Source organism: Cebidichthys violaceus, unplaced genomic scaffold (assembly GCF_023349555.1).
Source record: "Cebidichthys violaceus isolate CVI_PGR_0920_01 unplaced genomic scaffold, fCebVio1.0.p SCAF_16, whole genome shotgun sequence".
Classification (NCBI taxonomy): Eukaryota; Metazoa; Chordata; class Actinopteri; order Perciformes; family Stichaeidae; genus Cebidichthys; species Cebidichthys violaceus.
Genome location: NW_027176329.1, coordinates 2,708,158 through 2,728,324, shown reverse-complemented (window position 1 = coordinate 2,728,324; position 20,167 = coordinate 2,708,158). Strand labels below are relative to the sequence as shown.

Here is a 20,167-nt window from a genome sequence, read left to right as displayed (position 1 = left end):
AATCGATAAGTGAGTGTATTTTTCTGTACCGGTATTTGTTGTTACAACTGAGTTGAATAAAGTTTGATTTACCGGACTGTGTTGTTTTGCTTAATGTGCCTTATAATCCGGTGCGGTTTATGTGTGAACATAGACACGTTAATTCACAGTGCGCCTTATAATCCGGTGCGCCTTATAGTCCGAAAAATACGGTAGTATGGAGCGATGAGAGAGATCTGACGACATCACATACTGTGTGGGAATTTGCTTGAGCACTAAAAGCAGCCGACACCCAACACGGATGTTTACATTGTGATAGAGGGACAATTACACGGCAATACATGTTGAAGATAAGACAGCCGCCGTCAATAAAAGAGCCATAAACTCTGAACTTGTGCGGAAAACTAATATTGACACAGCAGGCACTGTGCTGCAACGAACAGAACAGCGTGTCTCCGTGTACGTCTGTGATAGTATGATGAGGGTCTGGTGCCTGTGAATGTGTGTGTGAGGGGGGGCTGTATATATACACACACACACACACACACACACACACACACACACACTCATCCTCAGCCCTCGCTCGACAGGAAGTAGTCATAGCTACAAAGGCCAGAGGGCGCTTCTCAGAGGGCGCATGAGGATGTGGTGGTGTATGCATCATTCGCCAATAGGAACTCTTTTCTCACTAAGCCACCGGGAAATGAGGTTCTCCTCTCCTCTGGGCTTCCACATGCACACACACACACACACACACACACACACACCCCCCCCCACACACACACACACACACACATCTGAGCCATAATAAGCTCAAGGCTGAGACAACCCAGCATTTTTCTAAGTCAATAATGTTTTTCATAGCAGCAGTAAGCTGCATGTAGCAGCTGGAACAGTCCGTTTTTTTTTTTTGCATGTCGAACGCTTCAAATCACAGTTTTTAACTCCAGCTACCTGTAAGGCCGCTGTGCCAATAACAAATCTGGCTGACTTCTCCCAAAGCACAGACAGATAGGACAATGGCAACTTCAAGAGTCTCACGCACCTCTAGCTGTGTCTACCCAGATATCTGTACAATACGACACAACGCAGGTGAATGGAGTTTCATTTGCGGCGCTCACAACTTTAAAAAGAATTCAGTGTTTCAAATGGAACATCTACTTGTCTGCCCACAAGTGTCCACATACGGTGGACAATCCACGGACCTCAATGTCAGCAGGTTTCACAGTGACTATGTCTTCAGTAGAAAGTATTTCCAAAGCTAAATACCACGAGAGGTAAGTGAGAAACCGGCCCTTTAAAACACTTCATCCCACTAGAGGAAAAGAGAAAGCAGCTTTCATTCAGACGCACATTTGGCACCAAAACTTCCTCTGAGCCCGACAAAATAATTAGTGTCTTGCACCAGTGACCGCATATAATAATCAATTATGCAAATGGTCTCCAAATCCCTATTTCATATGCACTGAAATTGGCCACAGCTGCTTTTCTGTCAGGCCCAATTTAGGATGTCAGTAATATTTAGTCCCAATCATAAAATATTTTTTCAGCCTGTACTTCCAAAACCAGGATTAAATGATGTCGTTATTTTCAGATAAATCACAGATTTCTCGTGATTGCATCTGATTAATCTGAATTACCTTATAATCTCAGGACACCAAATGACGTGGAGTTGTGTACATATTTTTGTTATAAGAGAGATAAAACAAAAATTCCACAATTAAAGAGTTCATTATGTTGAGACAATGCGTCTTAATTTTTCTTCACTGCAGGCCAAGAAGAGCAGCAATAACCGAACAGACTTAATAGAACATGAAGTACAGGAGGGATAATACGTGGATGGTGAGATATTTTAGTTGTGATTAAGAGAATGCAACACTTGATAGCTCATTCGACCTGCGATCATATTTATGCCACTTGGGGGCAGCGCTAGAAGCTGCTAACTCAACTCATCCAGGCTCTCGTCATCTCCCACCTGGACTACTGCAACTCTCTACTCGCCGGAGCCGTCGGCCATCAGACCTCTGGAGCTTGTCCAGAAAGCCGCAGCTCGCCTGGTGTTCAATCGCCCCAAGTTCTCCCACACAACTTCCTTTCTCCGTTCTCTACACTGGCTCCCTGTAAGAGCTCATCCAGTTTAAGACTCTGGTGCTAGAATACAGGGCAGTGAGAGGAACAGCTCCTTCCTATCTCCAGGCCACGGTCAAGCCCTACACCCCCGCCCGACCACTTCGCTCTGCTGCCTCGGGGCGATCGGTCGCCCCGTCGCTCAGAGGTCCCGGCGGCCGATCGACCCGGTCACGTCTGTTTTCTGTCCTGGCCCCACAGTGGTGGAATGAACTTCCCACTGACGTCAGGACAGCGGAGTCGCTGCCCATCTTTCATCAGGCTGAAAACCCACCTCTTCAGGAAGTGCTACCCTGAGCCTTCCACTCAGCACTTATTGTATTCATACTAGCTTGTTGCACTTCTTGTATTCGTATTACTTATAGCACTAACTGTTTTTCTTTGTTTCTGCACTGTACCTTGGCTCTGAGTTATGCTCTGCTTCATGCTCTTAGATGCTTGTTTGGAAAAGGAAATGTACTTATGACATCTGGTGACTAGTAGTTCTTTTGATTACCAATGTTGATGCACTTATTGTAAGTCGCTTTGGATAAAAGCTTCTGCTAAATGACTGTAATGTAATGTAATGTAACTATGACTATGATATAATCTGCTCCTAAAGTCGATACAAATGTCCAGCAACACGAGCCATCAGGCGGCCTTCGCAAGTCAACGTTGACTTTTAGTTTTCGGGGGAAAAAAAACTCTCTAAAACCGGCCCACAACACTTGATGAACGTTCTCCAGTCTGGTTTCATTTAGACCTCTGTCCTCCAATATACAAGACGTCTCTCGTTTTGCTTTTTCATGGCAATGAAAATGCTGCTTGATTAGAGAGAGCTGCTGAGCTGGAAGAATACCCTTAAGCTCAAGTGGCACTTAATGCGCTGTTCTCTTCACAGCCACTTCACCGCTGCTCAAGCTCAATATTCTGTTGCATTTTTAGTCCTTTAACATGAAAAACAAATCGTTTCCTGTTCCCCTGACACTGGGTGATTCTATAAGCAAATGCAAAAGCTCAAGAATGTGCTACAGCCCAGATCACTGCCGTGTTACCATCCGGAGCAGAACACTGTAGATACATATAGGCGTTGGCATAGCCTCTTTGTTGGCTCTTTGAAACGATTAGCGGTCCACATTTCTTTGGGTATTTCCCGCTGGTCGCTGCGTTCATGAGCATTTCCATAAAACAGTAATGTCTCATACACAACTGAGTCGTACACAATATAACGGAGCCACAGAGCAACAATTATTGCCTAACTGTGCAGAGCCTGATCGTGAATCATAATCACGACTCAGAGGTGACATTGGCGGAGCCAGTATGTTGGCCTACCCGTATGTGCTCCCGAACTTTTATTAGTCCTCATAACACAGCAAAGCTCTCCTCAAGAGTAAACAACACTGATGCAATTTACTTGAAGACACAATTGCAGTCAATGGTTTCAGTTTCCTTCAGGAAATCATTCTTTATTTCTTTCTAGTGCTCCCCATTGCTGTGTGAGCAGGTACACAAATGTTCCATCAGCACATTGACTGTGTGTTCAGTGTGTGTCAAGGAAATATTAATGAATACTTTTCCCTCGCAGACGCTACATTTAAATTAAAATGTGTGTTAACAGCCTCCCTTGCATCTTAGCTATCAGTCCAATCAGGGAAATTAATTTATTTCTCATGATAGGAGCTTTATAACCTAATGCTCTACACACGGGACACACATATGACTGTAAATAGATCCTTCGTGGACTGCTAAGACTTCCAATCGGGTTCCTCCTGATTGTGCGCCATGATTGTTGTGGGTCGCACTGCACCACAACAGACAAAAACGAGTCAGCTCGGCCAACTAACCATCTACAAGAGAAGAATGGAGAGGAATCGTGGTTTCACATCAGCTAGTGTTATCCATGTTTCATGCTGTCTGGAGACAAAGACGATATAAATATACATCAGTCATGTGAGTTAAATGTTCGCGGCGTCAGAACTTACTTTGCAAAAGCGTTTCCATATCACATTTATGGCATCAACTCTTTCTCGACAGGAACAACCCTCAAGCGAGCGTGAAAACCTTTCACAACTGAGGAAGTTTTATCGAATCTCGCCGAGTCAATTCAGCTTTTGGATACAATGAATGTGCATGGCGTGTTCTGAGACTCTTAGTGTCGCTGTACTTCCTTAAAAAATGACTTTAGAAAGACTGAAGATATTTAATATCTAATTACCTTTTACAGGCCCTTTACACCATTCATGACCCCTATTAAATCAATTCACGTCAGCGTTAGTATGTAGTATGTACATGCATCATAGGCTTTTACGACTCATTAATCCCAAATCTTTAGATCCTGTCATCTCCATGAAATTCATTTCGCTTTTCTCAGGGTGAAACATTTCAGCGCCCACTGCCTTCAAGTCCCTGCTCTCCACCACAAATCACGACAATGACAACACGGATGTAGCGTCTTACTATGGACTCGTTGCTCCTGGCGTCCAGGTTCTTCTCCTCGCCGGCGACCGGCAGGTAGTTGTCGCTCCTCCTCATCGTGGCAGACACCTCCCGCTGTGGGCTGCCTGAGCGTTCACGAGCTAGGGCCGGAGAACCTGGGGGAGGAACGGAGAGAGGGTTATCTCAAAGATAGCGATGCTGAATTTAATGCCCTGCAATGCTCCCTTCCCCCGATGCCCAGACTTAAAGAGGACACTGTAAACTCAGAGAGACACAAAACAAATACAGATAGCGTGTTTGTAGTTGACACACCTCTGCTTTGATAATATATACACCACACATTATAAAACAGGAAGCCATCAACGACAGCCTGAGACACAGCGTCTATTCTCCTAAAGCAGAGCTGTTCTGATTTACATGGCTTTGCTTATGCTACCGTATTTGAATGAAACGTCCCGGCGGCCCCAGTAGGCTGCGCTGCTGTAATATGAATTAAACAAAACACCAAAAACAAATATCGGGTCAGATTTGCTTGTAGATACTCAATATAAAAACACTCTGATCATGATGTTAACAGTCACTACAAACAGAGGCTGTGGATCAGGGATCCCCCCCCCCCACACACACACACACACACCTCGGGCCCCTTTGCCCTTTGGAACCCTGGGCCCCTTGCCCAGTAGGCCTGTTCTGTATTCCATCCATGGGCAAAGCTGTAAGTACACGACATTATGAGAGAAAGATAATAATAACAATATTACCCATATTCATTTTAGCTGTATACGTTTATTGATGCAGTGAGGATTTATCTTGCAAAAACGTTTGGATGTCATTTTGATTTGCTTTTCATAACGATTGTTATCCGTTTGCGCTGTGAGGATCCTCAGTTACAAGAGCCATAGCAGCCCCTCCACATAAACTGCCAATAGCATCATTAAGAAGCTTTTAGAGCAATACTTTGTGATAGGTTATAAGTTATTCATTTAGTTCTTAAATCTAAGCTCGCAGCGCATTTCACCCCCTCGCAGCCCAGCGCCCTGCCGAACTTGACGTGATGTCAGTAAACACGTCACGGTGCTCTGTGGCCGGCTCTTTGCGCCAACCAAGGGAAGAAACACACAGATAAACTGCGGGATGCACTCGCCACTCTCCACCCTTTACAGGAAACAGCTGTCACCGTGGATACCGATGGACGCCTCGCTTGCTCAACTGTTGCGTTACATTACAAGCTGCTCCTCTGTAATATATCCGAATCAAGCGTGTTCTTTTTGAACAATGATCCAGCTGTGTCACATGATTGGTGCGATGTCGTTACTGTACAATTGCAGCTGAGTATGATCTCAGAGAAGGTTGACGGGTTTTTAGTTCGTGTTACCCTCAGGGAGCAGAAATGGCCGAGGCATTTCAACAAGAACACCTTCTGTAATGAAGCTCTGAGCAAAGAGAAAAACTCGTCAGTCACAGACACAGCAATAAGCAGCAAACACAGTTAATTATCTGAGTCCCTGCCTCTACCTGCTCCCTCAGTCTAATAATCACATTTCCTGACAACTCTGACGGATATCGTCAATTAATAAAAGCCCAGGAGGAACCGTCATAAAGAAAAATGTTTACTGTGCCTCTCCTGGGTGTGTGGAGCACAGTATCACAGGATAACTGCCCGTTACATACTGCAAGACACAACTGTTATGGCATTACCTGTTTAAAGAGGGAAATGGTTTTATTCTCATTTATCAGATATTCACTTAAATGACAGCGGCCTCTCTGTGTCTGGTAAACACAGCGTTAAACGTTACTTTGAATTGTAGCCCTTTTTTTGGAAAAGATAAACCAGAGCACATGTCCTCGACTAAGTCTAAAAGTGTCCCAAGAAGTTGGGAATCAGCTTCCATACAATTCTGAATCAACACTTTGGGAAAAGTTGCCCAGTCTTAGCCCGCTACGAGGACCAGGACCTACGAGGACCAGGACCTACGAGGATCAGGGCCACGAAGCCGAAGCAGAGACGACGTCTACCAATCCGAACGAGGAGGCGGCGTGAGAGGAAACGTTGAAAACAAGCCGGCATTCAAGACTAATGTCAGCCGATGTTTGGTCCCTGGACAATAAGCTGGACTCCTTCAGGCACCTTCAGAGCGAGATGAAGGACTGTCGTGTCTTTGCTTTCACTAAAACGTGGCTTTATGGGAATATCACCGACTCGACCCTTCAGCCAAACGGACGCCTTAACCTTCGCTAAATGATTGGTATGCGAATGCTCCGGTGGTCTCCGGTGAGTGGAACACATGACCACGATGTGCCGTCCGTTCTATCTACAGATGAAATCAACCACCATTATCATCGGGGCAGTGTATCATCCTCCCAGCACGAACACCAAAGAGGCCGCATCACTACTCTAGAGGACTATCAGTGAACTGACAACTTCTTCATGCCCAAACGCGGCCAGCGTTTAGGATCTTCCAGGATCATAAAAGACCCCTCCCACAGACTACTACCTTGCTGCTGTCTGAAATAGAGAACCGGAGAATCCGGGACAGGTCTCTGCAAGGGAATCTGCAACAGATTCTTCCCCCAGGCTTTCAGATTCCTCAACACCCTGCGGCCTCCAAGCTCAACATAACGAGCACAGACCAATGGAAATGAGGCCTTTAAATCCAAACTTAAAAGTCGTCTTTTCACCTTAGTTGCTTATTCTTCCATTACTTCAGGCTTGTACCTGTAACCTTTTATCCTTCTGGCGATCAGTCCTGGTCTCAATGGATCTATTAAGTCCAGTACTATAGTCCGTGTTTGTCCTGCTGAAGAGAATACTGTTAAGTTTCTGAGAAAAAAACACTGCATCTCTTAACCTCTCAGTTTGTTTGTAGTCCCACAAGGACATGAGTGTCCAAGTGATGAATCCCTCTCTCCCCTAGTCTACTTGTTCTGTCTTTTCACTTTCTGTGCCGGACCATCAGCCGTCCTGGGACCTCTCTGTCTCTCTCTCCCTTTGCTGTCAGGGCTTCATTCCAGATGTTTGGATCTGGAGCTCCGTCCTCCAGGAGACTCAGGCTCTCCCCTTTTGTCTTTCTCCCTTGTGTGCATCTTACTGTATATGTTTACAATCTATTTGTCCGTCCTGTGAGAGGTATCCCTCTTCTGTTGCTCTTACTTCCATTGTTTCCCTGTTAAAGGGTTTTTGGGGAGTTTTTCCTGCATCTGAATCGGGGGTCTAAAGGCAGAGGATGCCGTATGCTGTGCAGATAGTAAAGCCCCCTGAGGCAAACTTGTGATTCAGGGTATTGGGCTATATAAATAGAATTGGCTTGACTGGTGTTTTGGCTTTTGTGGCGTTGAAGGGGGAGCTCCGGTAAACTGCATTTTGCTACTCAATATTCTTTATATCTGTCATTAAATTCTCTCTCCAGTGTGTCACAAACATTACACCTGCTTGATTAATCACAGAGCATCATGCTGCTGCACTTACATCCAAAAATGGGTGAAAAATGGGTGACAACATTGTAATTCAACCCAAACAGTTAATTTCAGGAAGTGATGAAAATCAACTTGTAGGCACTGTAAACTTCACGTAGATGATTCCTCACAGATATTTAGTTGTAATGAAAATAAGTGAAAACACAATCTGTCTGACAGTGTGGTCGTAATGTAGAGTATACGCTATTTAGTTAATGGTCTCAAATACACAAAACCATTGTGGTCCTTTAAAGCGGCACTAGACAACTTGATGTCAGTGGTTGTAAATGTCTGAGGGGTGATTCGTCTGAATCTCAGAAGACCTTCAACCTACACAGTGTAGTGGTTTTCTAGTTAATGGGCTCAACCACACACCGCACCACCAGTGCTGAGTGGTTCTATAAAGCTTCACATGTTGGTGGCTACAAAGAGGTACCTTCTAAAGAATGCTGAAGACTTTCTAAAAGTTCTAAGAAGTGTCTATCTGCTGCACACAGACATACGCAAAGCTTGTTGTCCCCTTACTACAGCGGCATGCTGTTTGGCTTGTTCCTTCTTTATCGTCACTATATATATTGTCACATTATATGTGATTCTTGGGGGGGATCCAATGTTTCCTTAAGTCTGCAGAATATGATGTGTAGGCCAGGGAATCTCTGCAGCACAACAATACTTACTTTAAAATGGTATTTTTTGCTGCTGTACATGAGAGCATAGCTGAATATGCAGTTATTCCTCTAATGGCTTCTATACCGCCTTACAGTGGCCACGTTGCCTTTTAGAGCTCCAGAGTGGCGGATGAAGCGAAAGCCTTCAAGTAAACCAGAAGATGTTGTCCGCACAAGAAAAAGGACTTTGAGGGTTGTTCCTTCAAGCACTTAAGTGTCCCGTGTCTCAATCGTCCAGACAACCAGCTCTTTGTGGTGGTGTCATGTAGTATCGGCCATGTTTCATGTTGTCAGGAGAGGAAGACAATATGAATATACTGTATATCCAGGAAGACGACGACAGCGGGGAAAAAGCTATTCAGTGTTGTGAGTTAAATGTTCGCTACGTCAGATTTTATTCCTCCAAAAATTCATTTCCATATCCCGTGTAGCGCATCAACGTCTTTTTCCACGACGGCAAAAAACACCTCAAGCGTAAAAACTTTTCTTCGCAAGTGAGAACGTTTTATTGAATTCCATTCAGCTTTTCTCATGCCATGCAAAAAAATGACGTAAATGGAAACGTGCACGCGGGTCCTCTAATGAGTCTGACACGTGAGGCGCGCAGCAAACATGAAGGAACAGAACAGGCTGGTTTGGTTTCCACAGATTTAAATACCTGAGGGGAACTTGATGTTACACGTCTGGCACGGCAAGTTGGGGTTTTTTCACAGTACATCCGCCTTTTTGTACTGTACAACTCACATCAACCCAAGCATACATTCTCAACTAAATATGTGTTGTGTCATGGTCATACAGGTGTATAAACATATTATTTCATGTAGTTACAGGTATTCCATGAGGACACAACCCTTTGTCCAAGACTCGATAACTTCTGCCAAGCTGGAAGCCGAGACAGGCGGCAACCCAGCATGGGTCTGGCTTCTGCTTTTGGCAACATGACATGTTTTTGCAGTAAATCAACACGAACCACTGTGATAAGTCCACCTGTCTGAATCTGCCCTTTCTTTTGCGCAGGGGCGTCGTTAGGCTAAAAAAAACTATTGTTTCTCACATGGACAAGTTATTTATAACTCTAACATGCTACATTGGTGCGTCCGTTCTGGTTTGTATGTTTTCTCTTCAAATTACAATCCAACAGCCCATCATCATACTGAACTATATATCCCCCGGGCACTAGGACCTTGAGGAGGCTGCTGCGCTGGCTTTCTCACTCTGCCAAGTAACATCTCTCGTCAACGACAGCCAGGATTATAGCCAAGGAGTTTAACGTTAGCTCAAAGTAAATGATGCGCGGAGTGAAAGTGTAAGTACAGGTAGTTACAGAATGTGTCTATCTGTAGTTAATGATTGTTACCTGCTTACATTTAGGTTTACTTGAGGCCAATGAAAGGGAATATAGTAGTGGGCTATGTTAACGCTACGCTAGCTAGCTAGCTATTTGTTAGAAACTGTCTCCAGTGAGCAAGAGAGTGAACGAGTGAATTCAAAATACAAGAAATAACTATCGACATCTCTCTATTCTTTGCATTAATATATCTCTCTAGTATTTCGAAACAATAATTTCAGTCCCTATAGAATGTTGTTGTTTATAATCAGTTAATGGCATATTTGACACTGAACTAGTTCATCTTTATCTCACTGATAGTGTCCAAATGAGCATAAAATATCACTGGTATGTAAAAACTTCACGGACAACAAAACAGATGTAAATGTTGATCAAACTCGTATTCCCTTCTGCTCATAATACAACAAGTAAACAACTCAAAAGTTGACAGTGTCAGGTCCATTCTCCATCCATTGTGTGCGGTCCCTTTAACAATTAGGATTTGGGAGTGAAGCTGATATGAAAGCTAGTTTATCCGTCTTTCCTTTACAAGCAGGAAAATTATTTCTTTATTTGAGAAAAGTTCATATTTGTGTTGTCAAATTTCACTATGACCCTGAAATTCTGTCTCTTGTTTTATCATATACTGAATGCAAGCAAAACTACAGAGCAAAATCACACTCTTTCTGATTGAACCAATCTATGAACTGTCTGAAACAATGGATATCCACGGCCCCAAATGGGCCCCAAAATAAATTGCCGCACACTATACGTGCAAACATGCCTCTCCCCTTAGGGCTAAGCCCCCCCCCCCTTTCTTTGAATCCTAGAAACGCCCCCGTTTTTGCGTTAGCTATTAGAGCAAAGCTTACACATCCAGTGAAGAGGTAATATCTCCAGGCGGCAAACAAACAAAACTGGAATACTCATTTGCTGGTTGCCTTGAGAACTGGTACTGGGAACAGGCGGTGGTGTGTACCTGCTGAAGTGGACGAGCCGCTGTTCTACCTGCCAAGCCCATTGTTACAGAAGAGTGGTTTAAACTGAATGGTATATGAGCTAACAGAATGTAGTGGTGTTGACGCTGATGTGAACCGTCAAATGTGTCTGCATACCTATTAACTCCAGCATGTTAATATCGACCGAGAGAGGGTCGGCCGGCAACCGCAAGGTCGGCGGTTCGATCCTTGACTGCTACGAGTCCTGTGCCAAAGTGTCCCTGAGCAAGACATTTCATGGATGTGTATGTGTATATGACGACTCTAATAAAAAAAAAATGTCGTATTCACGTTGTGACAAAAAGCCAGCAGCCCTTGGTTTCGTAGGAAGGAGGAGAGCGCCGCATCATGCAAATCATCTGAGTGGCATATACATACAGAGAGTATGTAGAACAGGTGAGTCAGATCCAATGAGCTCACAGGGCAGTGCAGGGGCGGGAAATACAGACACGTTGTGGTGATTGCCAAAAGCGTTATCTCCGTGCACACCCGCCCACAGGACCGGCCGGACCCCTGAAAAGGTCCCGTGAATGGGCCCCTCCCTCAAATCTGCTTTACTCGCATCATCAACGCAAGCACACGTTCTCCTACTGAACACACTCCCGTCAGAGTTTAGGTCAATACATTCCTCAGGTCATGAGGGGGAAGAAAATAAAGCAACGAAAAAGTAAAAAGTTTATTTTAGTCAGTAAATAAGTAATGGTGAATATTATGGTTATCATTCCTCGTAGCAGCTGGGCCCCCAGAAAGCTTTCCCCTTTTTACCCTCCAGTGAGCGGCCCTGTAGTTCATTTTGATTCCGATGGTTACTGTAAGTTTAACAAGCAGAGAGTGATCTAGCTCGGCTCCCCTCAGTCCTGGAGTTTAGGACTCACAACTTTACTGTTTCAGGTTCACCGCTCTCATATGTCATGTTTTTGAAGTTGATCATTAAATCTGAAGTATATCATTTATGATTAAAGGTGGAATAAGTTCAAAACAAAGGAAATCATTTCGGTACCAGCATGGCTTAAAATGACCATCACGTCTACAGCAGCATCTTAATGTAAAAAGCTAATTAGATGGGCTCCAGGTGTGCGAGGGCTCCCTCCAAACAAACATCTGGCGCCGTACCGGCGCGCTCATGCGCGTTATCAGCAGCAACTATCCACCTGGAGCAACCGCAGGGGATCTAGGGACATCATCGAATTTGACAGACGCACAGCTTTATTTTCCCTCTACGTCTCTGCCCGCGCGCTCAAATCACTATCATCGGCATCATAATCCATCCTTTTTTTTGGTGTGTGGGGGGGGGGGGGGGGGGGGGGGGTGGTGGCAATCAAAGCGCTCTTACCGGGCTCCTCTGCGCCATCGCGGTGACTTACGCTCCCGAACAGCTCATCGTGTCCGTCATCCTGTCGCTCCATCGGGTTTAAAAAGACGCTCCGGGTCCAGGTCTATACTGTGCCGACGCTCTCTCCGCTACAGCATCTATCCCTCCCGCGTGTATCCCCTGGCTTCACAGCCGCCCGCGCTGTTGCATGGAAACGCTGGACGGACAGCTATAACAATTATTCATGCTTAAGGAGGAGCCGGCGGACCTGACTGTCAAACTGTCCCCTGTCGAATTTGTCCAAAAGAAAGTATTTGTCCGAGATGTTTCCAATAGTTCGAGTATTTATCTCACTGAGATGATTACTGCAGGTGTAAACAAATCCTGCACAAATGACAGCGTCTGTCAGAATGAAACCACTCTGTGCTGAAGCATCTCGTCCGCGCGTGTGTGAGGGCGTTCTCTGTCTAAATGGGATTAACCACTCGCACACAAGACAGCAGAGTGATAACGCGCAGGAAAACTGAGCGAAAATCGTGCCAAAACGGTCTAGAATGATGTTGCATTCGAGTCCCGTGGGAAAATGGGGATATGTGGGGCTGCCTGCCTCACCTGGCCGCAACTCTTCTCGGTTTTCATGGGATGAATTGAAACTGTTCACCTCAGCTTTTGCAGTAGTTCTTGCCACAGCAGTTGTGGAGTGGATCCTTATTTTCACGAGTTTGCAATTTTCCTGAAGATCACGTTTTGTTTAAATTCCATAGTAGGGAGGTAACTTCAGTTCATAAGATATGAAAACCATGCAAAGCATAATAATGCGCTCATAGTTTGCTTGTGTTTCAACCAACTAGAAAAGCAAGTATGTAATTTCCGTGCTGGATAAATTAAAAACTGGTTCAAAATCTTTTTTGTTGTACAAAAGGTGGGAGTATTTATTCTTCATCCAGGTAGACTAGAAGAGTCTCTGAGGATTCTGGAAATACCTTCGGAGTATCGAGAAATGTCAAAGATACCAAATTCCAAATTCCAAATTCAGAGCACATCCATTGCCTCCATTGGCTCTCAACATGGCGACCGGCTAGCAGCTAGCAGTGCTACCAGGAAATGGCGGGCGACAATGCTGATGGAGCTAAAAGTGTTAACCGTGGAGGGAACCATGGGGGTGGGGTGCTACACTTACTCTGTCAGTTGGGACCATAGGTCACTACGGGGTTGGCGGCCATTAGCTAGCCAGTGGGGCGCGCTCACACGTACTTACAGATACGCGTGGCCGGCCCGCTATGGCAACAAAGCACAGAGAAGCTCATATTACAACTCAGAAAGAGATAGAGATTTCATTATCATTATCAGGTTCCTCCAGTATATCTTTACATAGCTAATAGATGTTTGTTGATATATTAATGCTCTAGATATCATATAAAGAACCTTTAAATGACCGTCTGTAGAGTATTCATGAATACTGGTTATTAATTCTTCTGAAAATCAGAAGATAGCACATGAGCTGGGGCTAAAGGAGTAAGGGGGAGGGGTCTTTCGCTTGCATTATATTAACTGACCCTGCAGATACTGCACCATCCGTCATTGTTTCATGCATTATGGTAACGGACATCATCAGCGACTGTAACGTACAGTACTCTTCCACTTTCCGTTACCATGAGGGCGTGTGAGTATTGTTATCTCAAATGGGCATGAACGCAGCATTGTTTTCGAGCATCACTGCGCCAGCTGGTGCCGCCCACACGCGCCGGAGTCCTCCAGTAGGCGCGAGGTGGTCGGAGGCGCACGAGCGACTTCTGTTGCGGTGTCTCGCGTAAAAGCGTCTCGCGGACAAGGAGAGAAGAAAGGACACTTATAGACACCTCCTGACGACGTAACGGATCAATAGCAGTTCTCTGAATGAAACCGCTTCATTAAAACAGTCTGCATGGAGAATAAACTGCCACAAAATGTCCTAAATATCTGCAGTCACGTTCTACTACATGTAGTAGAAAACAAGGACTACCAAAATAAGTGGGTTTTTTGTGTGTAAATGATTCCTTTCCCCTTTATCTGCACAACTATCTGTTACACCGCCTGCCCGCGTGCTGTCAGTCGCGAGGACGCGCTCCTTGCCTGGGTGAGAGAGACGGAGTTTCCAGGGGGAGATGCGGTGAGCGCATTGCATTCATATTACAAACTATCAAGATGAATTAAAAGTATTTAAATCCGACATTACTTCCCTATTCATTGGGCAACCGACGAGTGGACACAAATCAATCGAAACCTCTTCGCTCAAACTGCCCCTCGAGACAAAGCGCATCAATCAAACATTACACGAGCGTGTAAAGGAAACTCCCAAATCATTTCCTCCTCGTTTTTATTATATATAATGGAGCCCAAAAACGCTGTCCAATTAGACGACCGTGTCAGTATTAAAGTGCAGCAAAAAACAACAACACAACAACCACAAGCAGATCATGTGTAGCGTAAGAGAGGAAACAACTGGAAAGGTGCCATTTTACATGCAGAACAAATGAATTAAAGAGGAGCAAACAAGTGCAGGTTTCTGAATGGGTTTAAAGGAGTGAAACGATTTGCATATAAGAAATGGATGATTTACCTTTTCTCCAGAGTTGAAGTGAAGCCGTTTGGCTTTGAAGATGGACAGGAATAAGTGCAGGTCTTGGCTCAGGTAACACTTCCCACTCACCTGTGTGTGCGTGTGTGTGTGTGTGTGTGTGTGTGTGTGTGTGTGTGTGTGTGTGTGTGTGTGTGTGTGTGTGCAGATGGGGCGGAGGAGGAAGTGCTTCTGGCCTCCTCAGGTAAAGTCTCTCCTCCCACACAGTGGCTCCGGGAGAACGAGAAGTCATTGGTGGGTTGTGCAACGTGACAAAGTAGAGACGTGGGAATGCTGGTTGGCCCGGGAGCCCAAAGATAACACATTATACAACAAAACGTACAGTAGACACCCGGCCAGGGCCGTCCGTCTTTTATTTTGGTCGATGATTTAGGTTATTTGTTATGTTTCTTACGTTACGTCAATGGACCCAGGCACTAGGATTTCAGCCAAGCTTACAGGAAGTCTCCTCAGAAGAGACAGACATTCCCATACAGGCGTGTGTGGACTTGCAGGAGACTGCCAGGAAGCTTTCAAACACACAGCCCACCTCTGACCTCACTCTGGAGGACAGGAATGGTTAAAAAGTGGTTAAAAATGCAAGCTTTTGTGACGAGTTCAAATATGGGAAGTGATCAGTTTGCCCGCAAGCGTTTACACGACAGAGCAGAGTCTGCCTGAGCAAACCAATCAAGCGGCAACAAGGCCCTCCTCCTGGGGTGTTTTCTTACCAGACGTTTGAGCATAGCTCATATTTGCATATTCAAAGTGTGGCTCAGTCTGCATGAGTCTTCTGAGGAAAAAATGTGGGACATACCTGTGGTACAACGAGCGACGCTCAGAGTAGGTGATGTAGAGTAATCCGCAGCCGCTATTGAATTTATGTGTGTGGTATAATAACGAGTGTAAAAAGTGAGAGTCCCTTAGTGCAGGTGGGAGGGGAGGTGGACGGGTCAAACAATTAAGTACAAGTACTTTCACCCAGGAGACCATTGTTCCTGTCCGGTGTGAAACCAAAAGTGAACGTTGAGTTTTTTGCGTAACGTTGTTATGCTCGTTATGTTGAATAAGAACGTGTGCTAATGGTGGTTGTTATTGTTTTATGCTACTAATGTTGTTACACTAGAATGTCCCTGCATGGCACAGATATGCAACATGCCCCACAAAGAACTAAGACACACAGACTTTATAATAGTTTAGCCTGTTCTTGTTTTGTGTCTTTTTGTTGTGGTTACGCATTTCTTTGTGGTAATTTTGTGTCTCTTTGTAGTTGTTTTGTGTCTCTTTGTAGTAACTTTGCGTCTGTTTGTAGTCATCTTGTCTATTTGTGGTCAATATATGTCTCTTTGGGGTCATTTTGTGTCTCTTTGCAGTTGTTTTGTGTCTCTTTGTCATCATTATGTGTCTCTATGTAATTCTTTTGTGTCTCTTTGTGTCTCTTTGTAGTAACTTTGTGCCTGTTTGTAGTCATCTTGTGTCTCTTTGTAGTTGTCTTATGTTTTGTGGTCATTTTGGGTCTCTTACTGTTTGGTACATGTCTCTTTGACATTCTGTAGCTGAAGGCTAGAGGGGCTCCTAACACTTTGGGCCCCTGGGTCTGTGCCCGGCAGGCCGTGCAGTTATCCATCCATGGTTCAATTGTTACATTATTATTATAACTTAAACCATGATCTTTTTTCCAACCATAACCAAGTAGTTATTGATGCCTAAATGTAATCGTTTAACCACGTGGCATTGTGCGTTTCTGCCAACGTGTTGTGTCAAGTAGTGATAGCAGCTGATAGAAGTGGAACTGTCCTCATGGAGTATACAAAGGTGCCCAAGCCACAAGAATGACATCATCAGCTGGAACTGTGGTTAGAAGCTGTTGTGGAATTTTACATGATCTTACAGTCAAATAATAATAACAAAAAGAATAAAGACTAGTTCTTACAAGGGATGGAGGGGTCGTGTAATAGGTGTGTCTCGCTGCTTGCATTCAGGGCAAACTCATGCAGAGTCATCCATACTGTCTGGATCGATCCAGAATTCACCACAGAAAGAGTGCATTGTAGAAAGCAACCAAACCTGACCGACCCGACCAGCGTGGTTAAAATCATCAGTGAAGGAAGTCTGCCTTCGGACAACAGATTCAGTGTGTTTTGTGACTTGCTCCGCTTGCTTTTTTACACACACACACACACACACACACACACACACACACACACACACTCAAGAAAAGGGAGGGCGTGCTGTTTGCTAAATATTTCCCAAATGGGTGTCAGTGTGGACACTGGTGGGAGACTGAAATCCAAGCCTCCCCAGTCAGTGCTGCAGGTTCAGGCCAGTGCAGCACATGTTCTGAGGGACAGGAAAGGTGCATTTGCATGAGCTTAGTGCACCTATTGTGTTTCCCCCAGACACCAAGACTTTCATAGCCCTGGGTGTTGTATTACACGCCACACCCAAACCTTCACGCACAACCACAAGCACGAGACGCCACCACTGAAATACCAGACGTTTCTTTTTGTTTTCAGCTAAACGGCCACAGAACGTATGGTTTATTGTTCTCCGCACGGCAACATTTAAAAGTAAAAAAGGTTGAAATAGTTATTATTCAGGAATGCAGCTCAGCTTTACAGTCAGCAGAAAAGATGCAAGAAAAGATCACTCTGAAAAGATCATAAACCTCCATCTATGAATAGCGCTGCAACACTTAGTAGAAGGGCGCCGCTCTGTGCAGCTCTTCACCCCACATAAGCCCTCTCTGGTTTACCTGTGAGTGTATACATCGTCCCACACACATGCATATTTTCAAGGAAAGCCTTCGGTGCTGTTGTCACTAAAGGTCAGCAGAGCCCATTCCCACCTTTGAGTCATAGCTGCTACCATGTAAACTGTAATGCTGAATCACTGGAGGAGTTAAATGGAACTGTAAATTACATCACAGTTTTCCGCAGAATTGCTCGTGGATTCCATGGGAAGATTTGTTTGCCTTTCATCTGAGCAGCAGCCAAGTTCGCGATGTGGTTGATGTGTTAAACCGGCTGGAAAACAGGACGGGACAGCCATCTTTGTTTCCATGTAAAGAAACCATGCGAAAAGCGTTGTTTTCAACGAGAAGCTGTTCATCCCTTTTTTAGTTTTTTGGCTCTTATTTGATTGTTTATATCCACACCAGCCAATCAGAATCACTTTAATGCACTCTTGTGCTGATTTGTATGTAACCCACGTACGAGGATTTGGGCTGGAACCAGGACAAGGCAGGACTTAGGGAGGCGGTCGGGGTGGATGGGTGGGTCTAAAACACAGAACCTTCAACCAGGAGACCACTGTTTGCGTCGACGTTACTTCCGTACTTGAGTAACGCCACTTTCACAGTTATTTTAACCCAAACCACGGTCTTATTCGGAACCTAACCCACCAGTTTAATTGCAGGCGCATCTGTCGCTGGTGGACACAGACGCACAACAAACAACAGAATAACGTTTTTTGTAAGAAATCCAACAAACAGTTGTACAGCGATACGTTGCACGTTAACAGCACGAGGAGGCTATGAAACAATTCTAGGACCGCACAACTGGATTATGCATTGGTGCCAATAGGGTAGCTGCAGATTGTTTCCCGTCTGCTTCCAACACTGAGTCCTTTAACAATGACCGGAAGGTGTTGCAGTCTTTGAGATGAATGCCAAGCGTTTTCATCCATTATTGTTTCCATTTGCCTTATAGGCTAGAACCATCTGGAACAGTTAACGTTGAAAGTTTCATCCACATCCCACCAAACCTTCAACATCCAATTGCGAATAACCATATGAATCAGAATGTCTTCTGGTTCTGTCGCATCTTGCAGGATTACACCCCCATGTCTCATCACCATCTTCATTTGTTTATATCTTTGAAAGACGATTGAGAGCAAAAGATGAAAAAGCAAAGAAATGAGGTAATTTACGAGGGATCGTACTGTTCGCACATACTTGAAGAGTTGACTCTCAGCCTGAAGGCGTGAGTGTCTCTCACCTCTGTGTGCTCACGTCTTCTCACCGCAGGACAAATTGTGCTCTGGACCTTTGGTGGAAATGTGAAGAGGAATATTTGGACCAGTAACACAGCAATATTCTGTTTCTCAGCGTGCTGTGTGTGTGCTGTGAGAGACTTTTGAATCTGAGATGTCTTTTATTCAATGTGCCTTTCAGTGCATTCATTTTTACTATTAATGACCTCAGTGCTTCAGAGATTCCCTGCTCTTCCCTCCAACCCACTGCAACAAAAGATCATTTGTTGTGCTGGTCGTTAACTCTGTCAAAAGACAAATGGACACTGATACTGTTAGGAATTTTGAAATCTTTAGGGTGATAATGTTTTAAACCTGAATTATACCTTTGTGTCAAGAGCTTGCTTTACCTACAGCATAGCAAGTGATTTATCCTTCCTCGCAGGTTCCACTGTAGCAACCTAGTGAGTACAATGTTGCAAAGTTATAGCCAAGTTGACAGAAACCTTAGTTTTCCTTTTGGCCTGAACGTTTCAATATTTTACAATGATTTTCTCAAACCTGCGATTGTGACTTATGGGGGCTGATATACAGTATATATGGATATATACATGTATATATATGCATATATACGTACATATATGTACGTATATATGCATATATATATCTATATACAGTATATATGTATGTAGTATGTATATGTATATATGTATATATGTACATATGTATACACATATATACGTATATATGTATATGTATGTATACTGTATATATGTATATAGATGTATATGTATATATATTTATATAGAAGTATACATATATATATATATATATATATATATGTATATACACTGCATGCAATAATGATTTCATTTGCAGCCTTTTAAATTCAAATGACTCTGTAAATCATAGTTAAGCAGATGTTCATGGACATGCTCTGCATAAACAGATGACTAAACATGAAGCATGATTCTTCCCTTAGAGGCTCTCGTCAGGTTCAAGGAAGGCATTTGCACTTGGATTACACTAACATACACATGTCCCCAGGCCTGTATTCATTACATTGTATTAATTCAAAAACCAGTTGTATGTTGGAGACCCCACTCCTCACTGGTTTCATATGGATCTTTCCAACCTGGTCACCAGAATGGACCCTTAACCCCGATGATCTAAAACTACCATTTACTGTTGTGACTCCAAAGAGCAAACCGTGTTAAAGCTGCAACACTGCAACTTGTGGCACATGAAACAAACAGGTCATCTGTCTGTCTGTGGTCCTGCGTGTTCATGCCTAAATCGCCTGTTTGCATCAAACTGGCT

General features: G+C 44.2%; 1 protein-coding gene across 2 annotated transcripts in view; it reads right to left on the bottom strand.

Annotated features, from left to right (window-relative positions):
- ano1a (anoctamin 1, calcium activated chloride channel a) overlaps positions 1-14,956 on the bottom strand; it is a 64,653-nt gene extending 49,697 nt beyond the window's left edge. The window contains exons 1-2 of one of the 2 annotated variants that reach the window (XM_068710736.1): positions 14,879-14,956; positions 4,543-4,676 (exon numbers count right to left, since the gene is read on the bottom strand). In XM_068710736.1, the coding sequence (XP_068566837.1) occupies positions 4,543-4,617 (75 nt within the window). In that variant the 5' untranslated portion in view covers positions 4,618-4,676; positions 14,879-14,956. Of the gene's footprint in view, positions 1-4,542; positions 4,677-12,300; positions 12,751-14,878 lie in introns of those variants that run through there. The other variant, XM_068710735.1, reaches the window with a different exon arrangement.
- Positions 14,957-20,167: the final 5,211 nt, after the last annotated feature.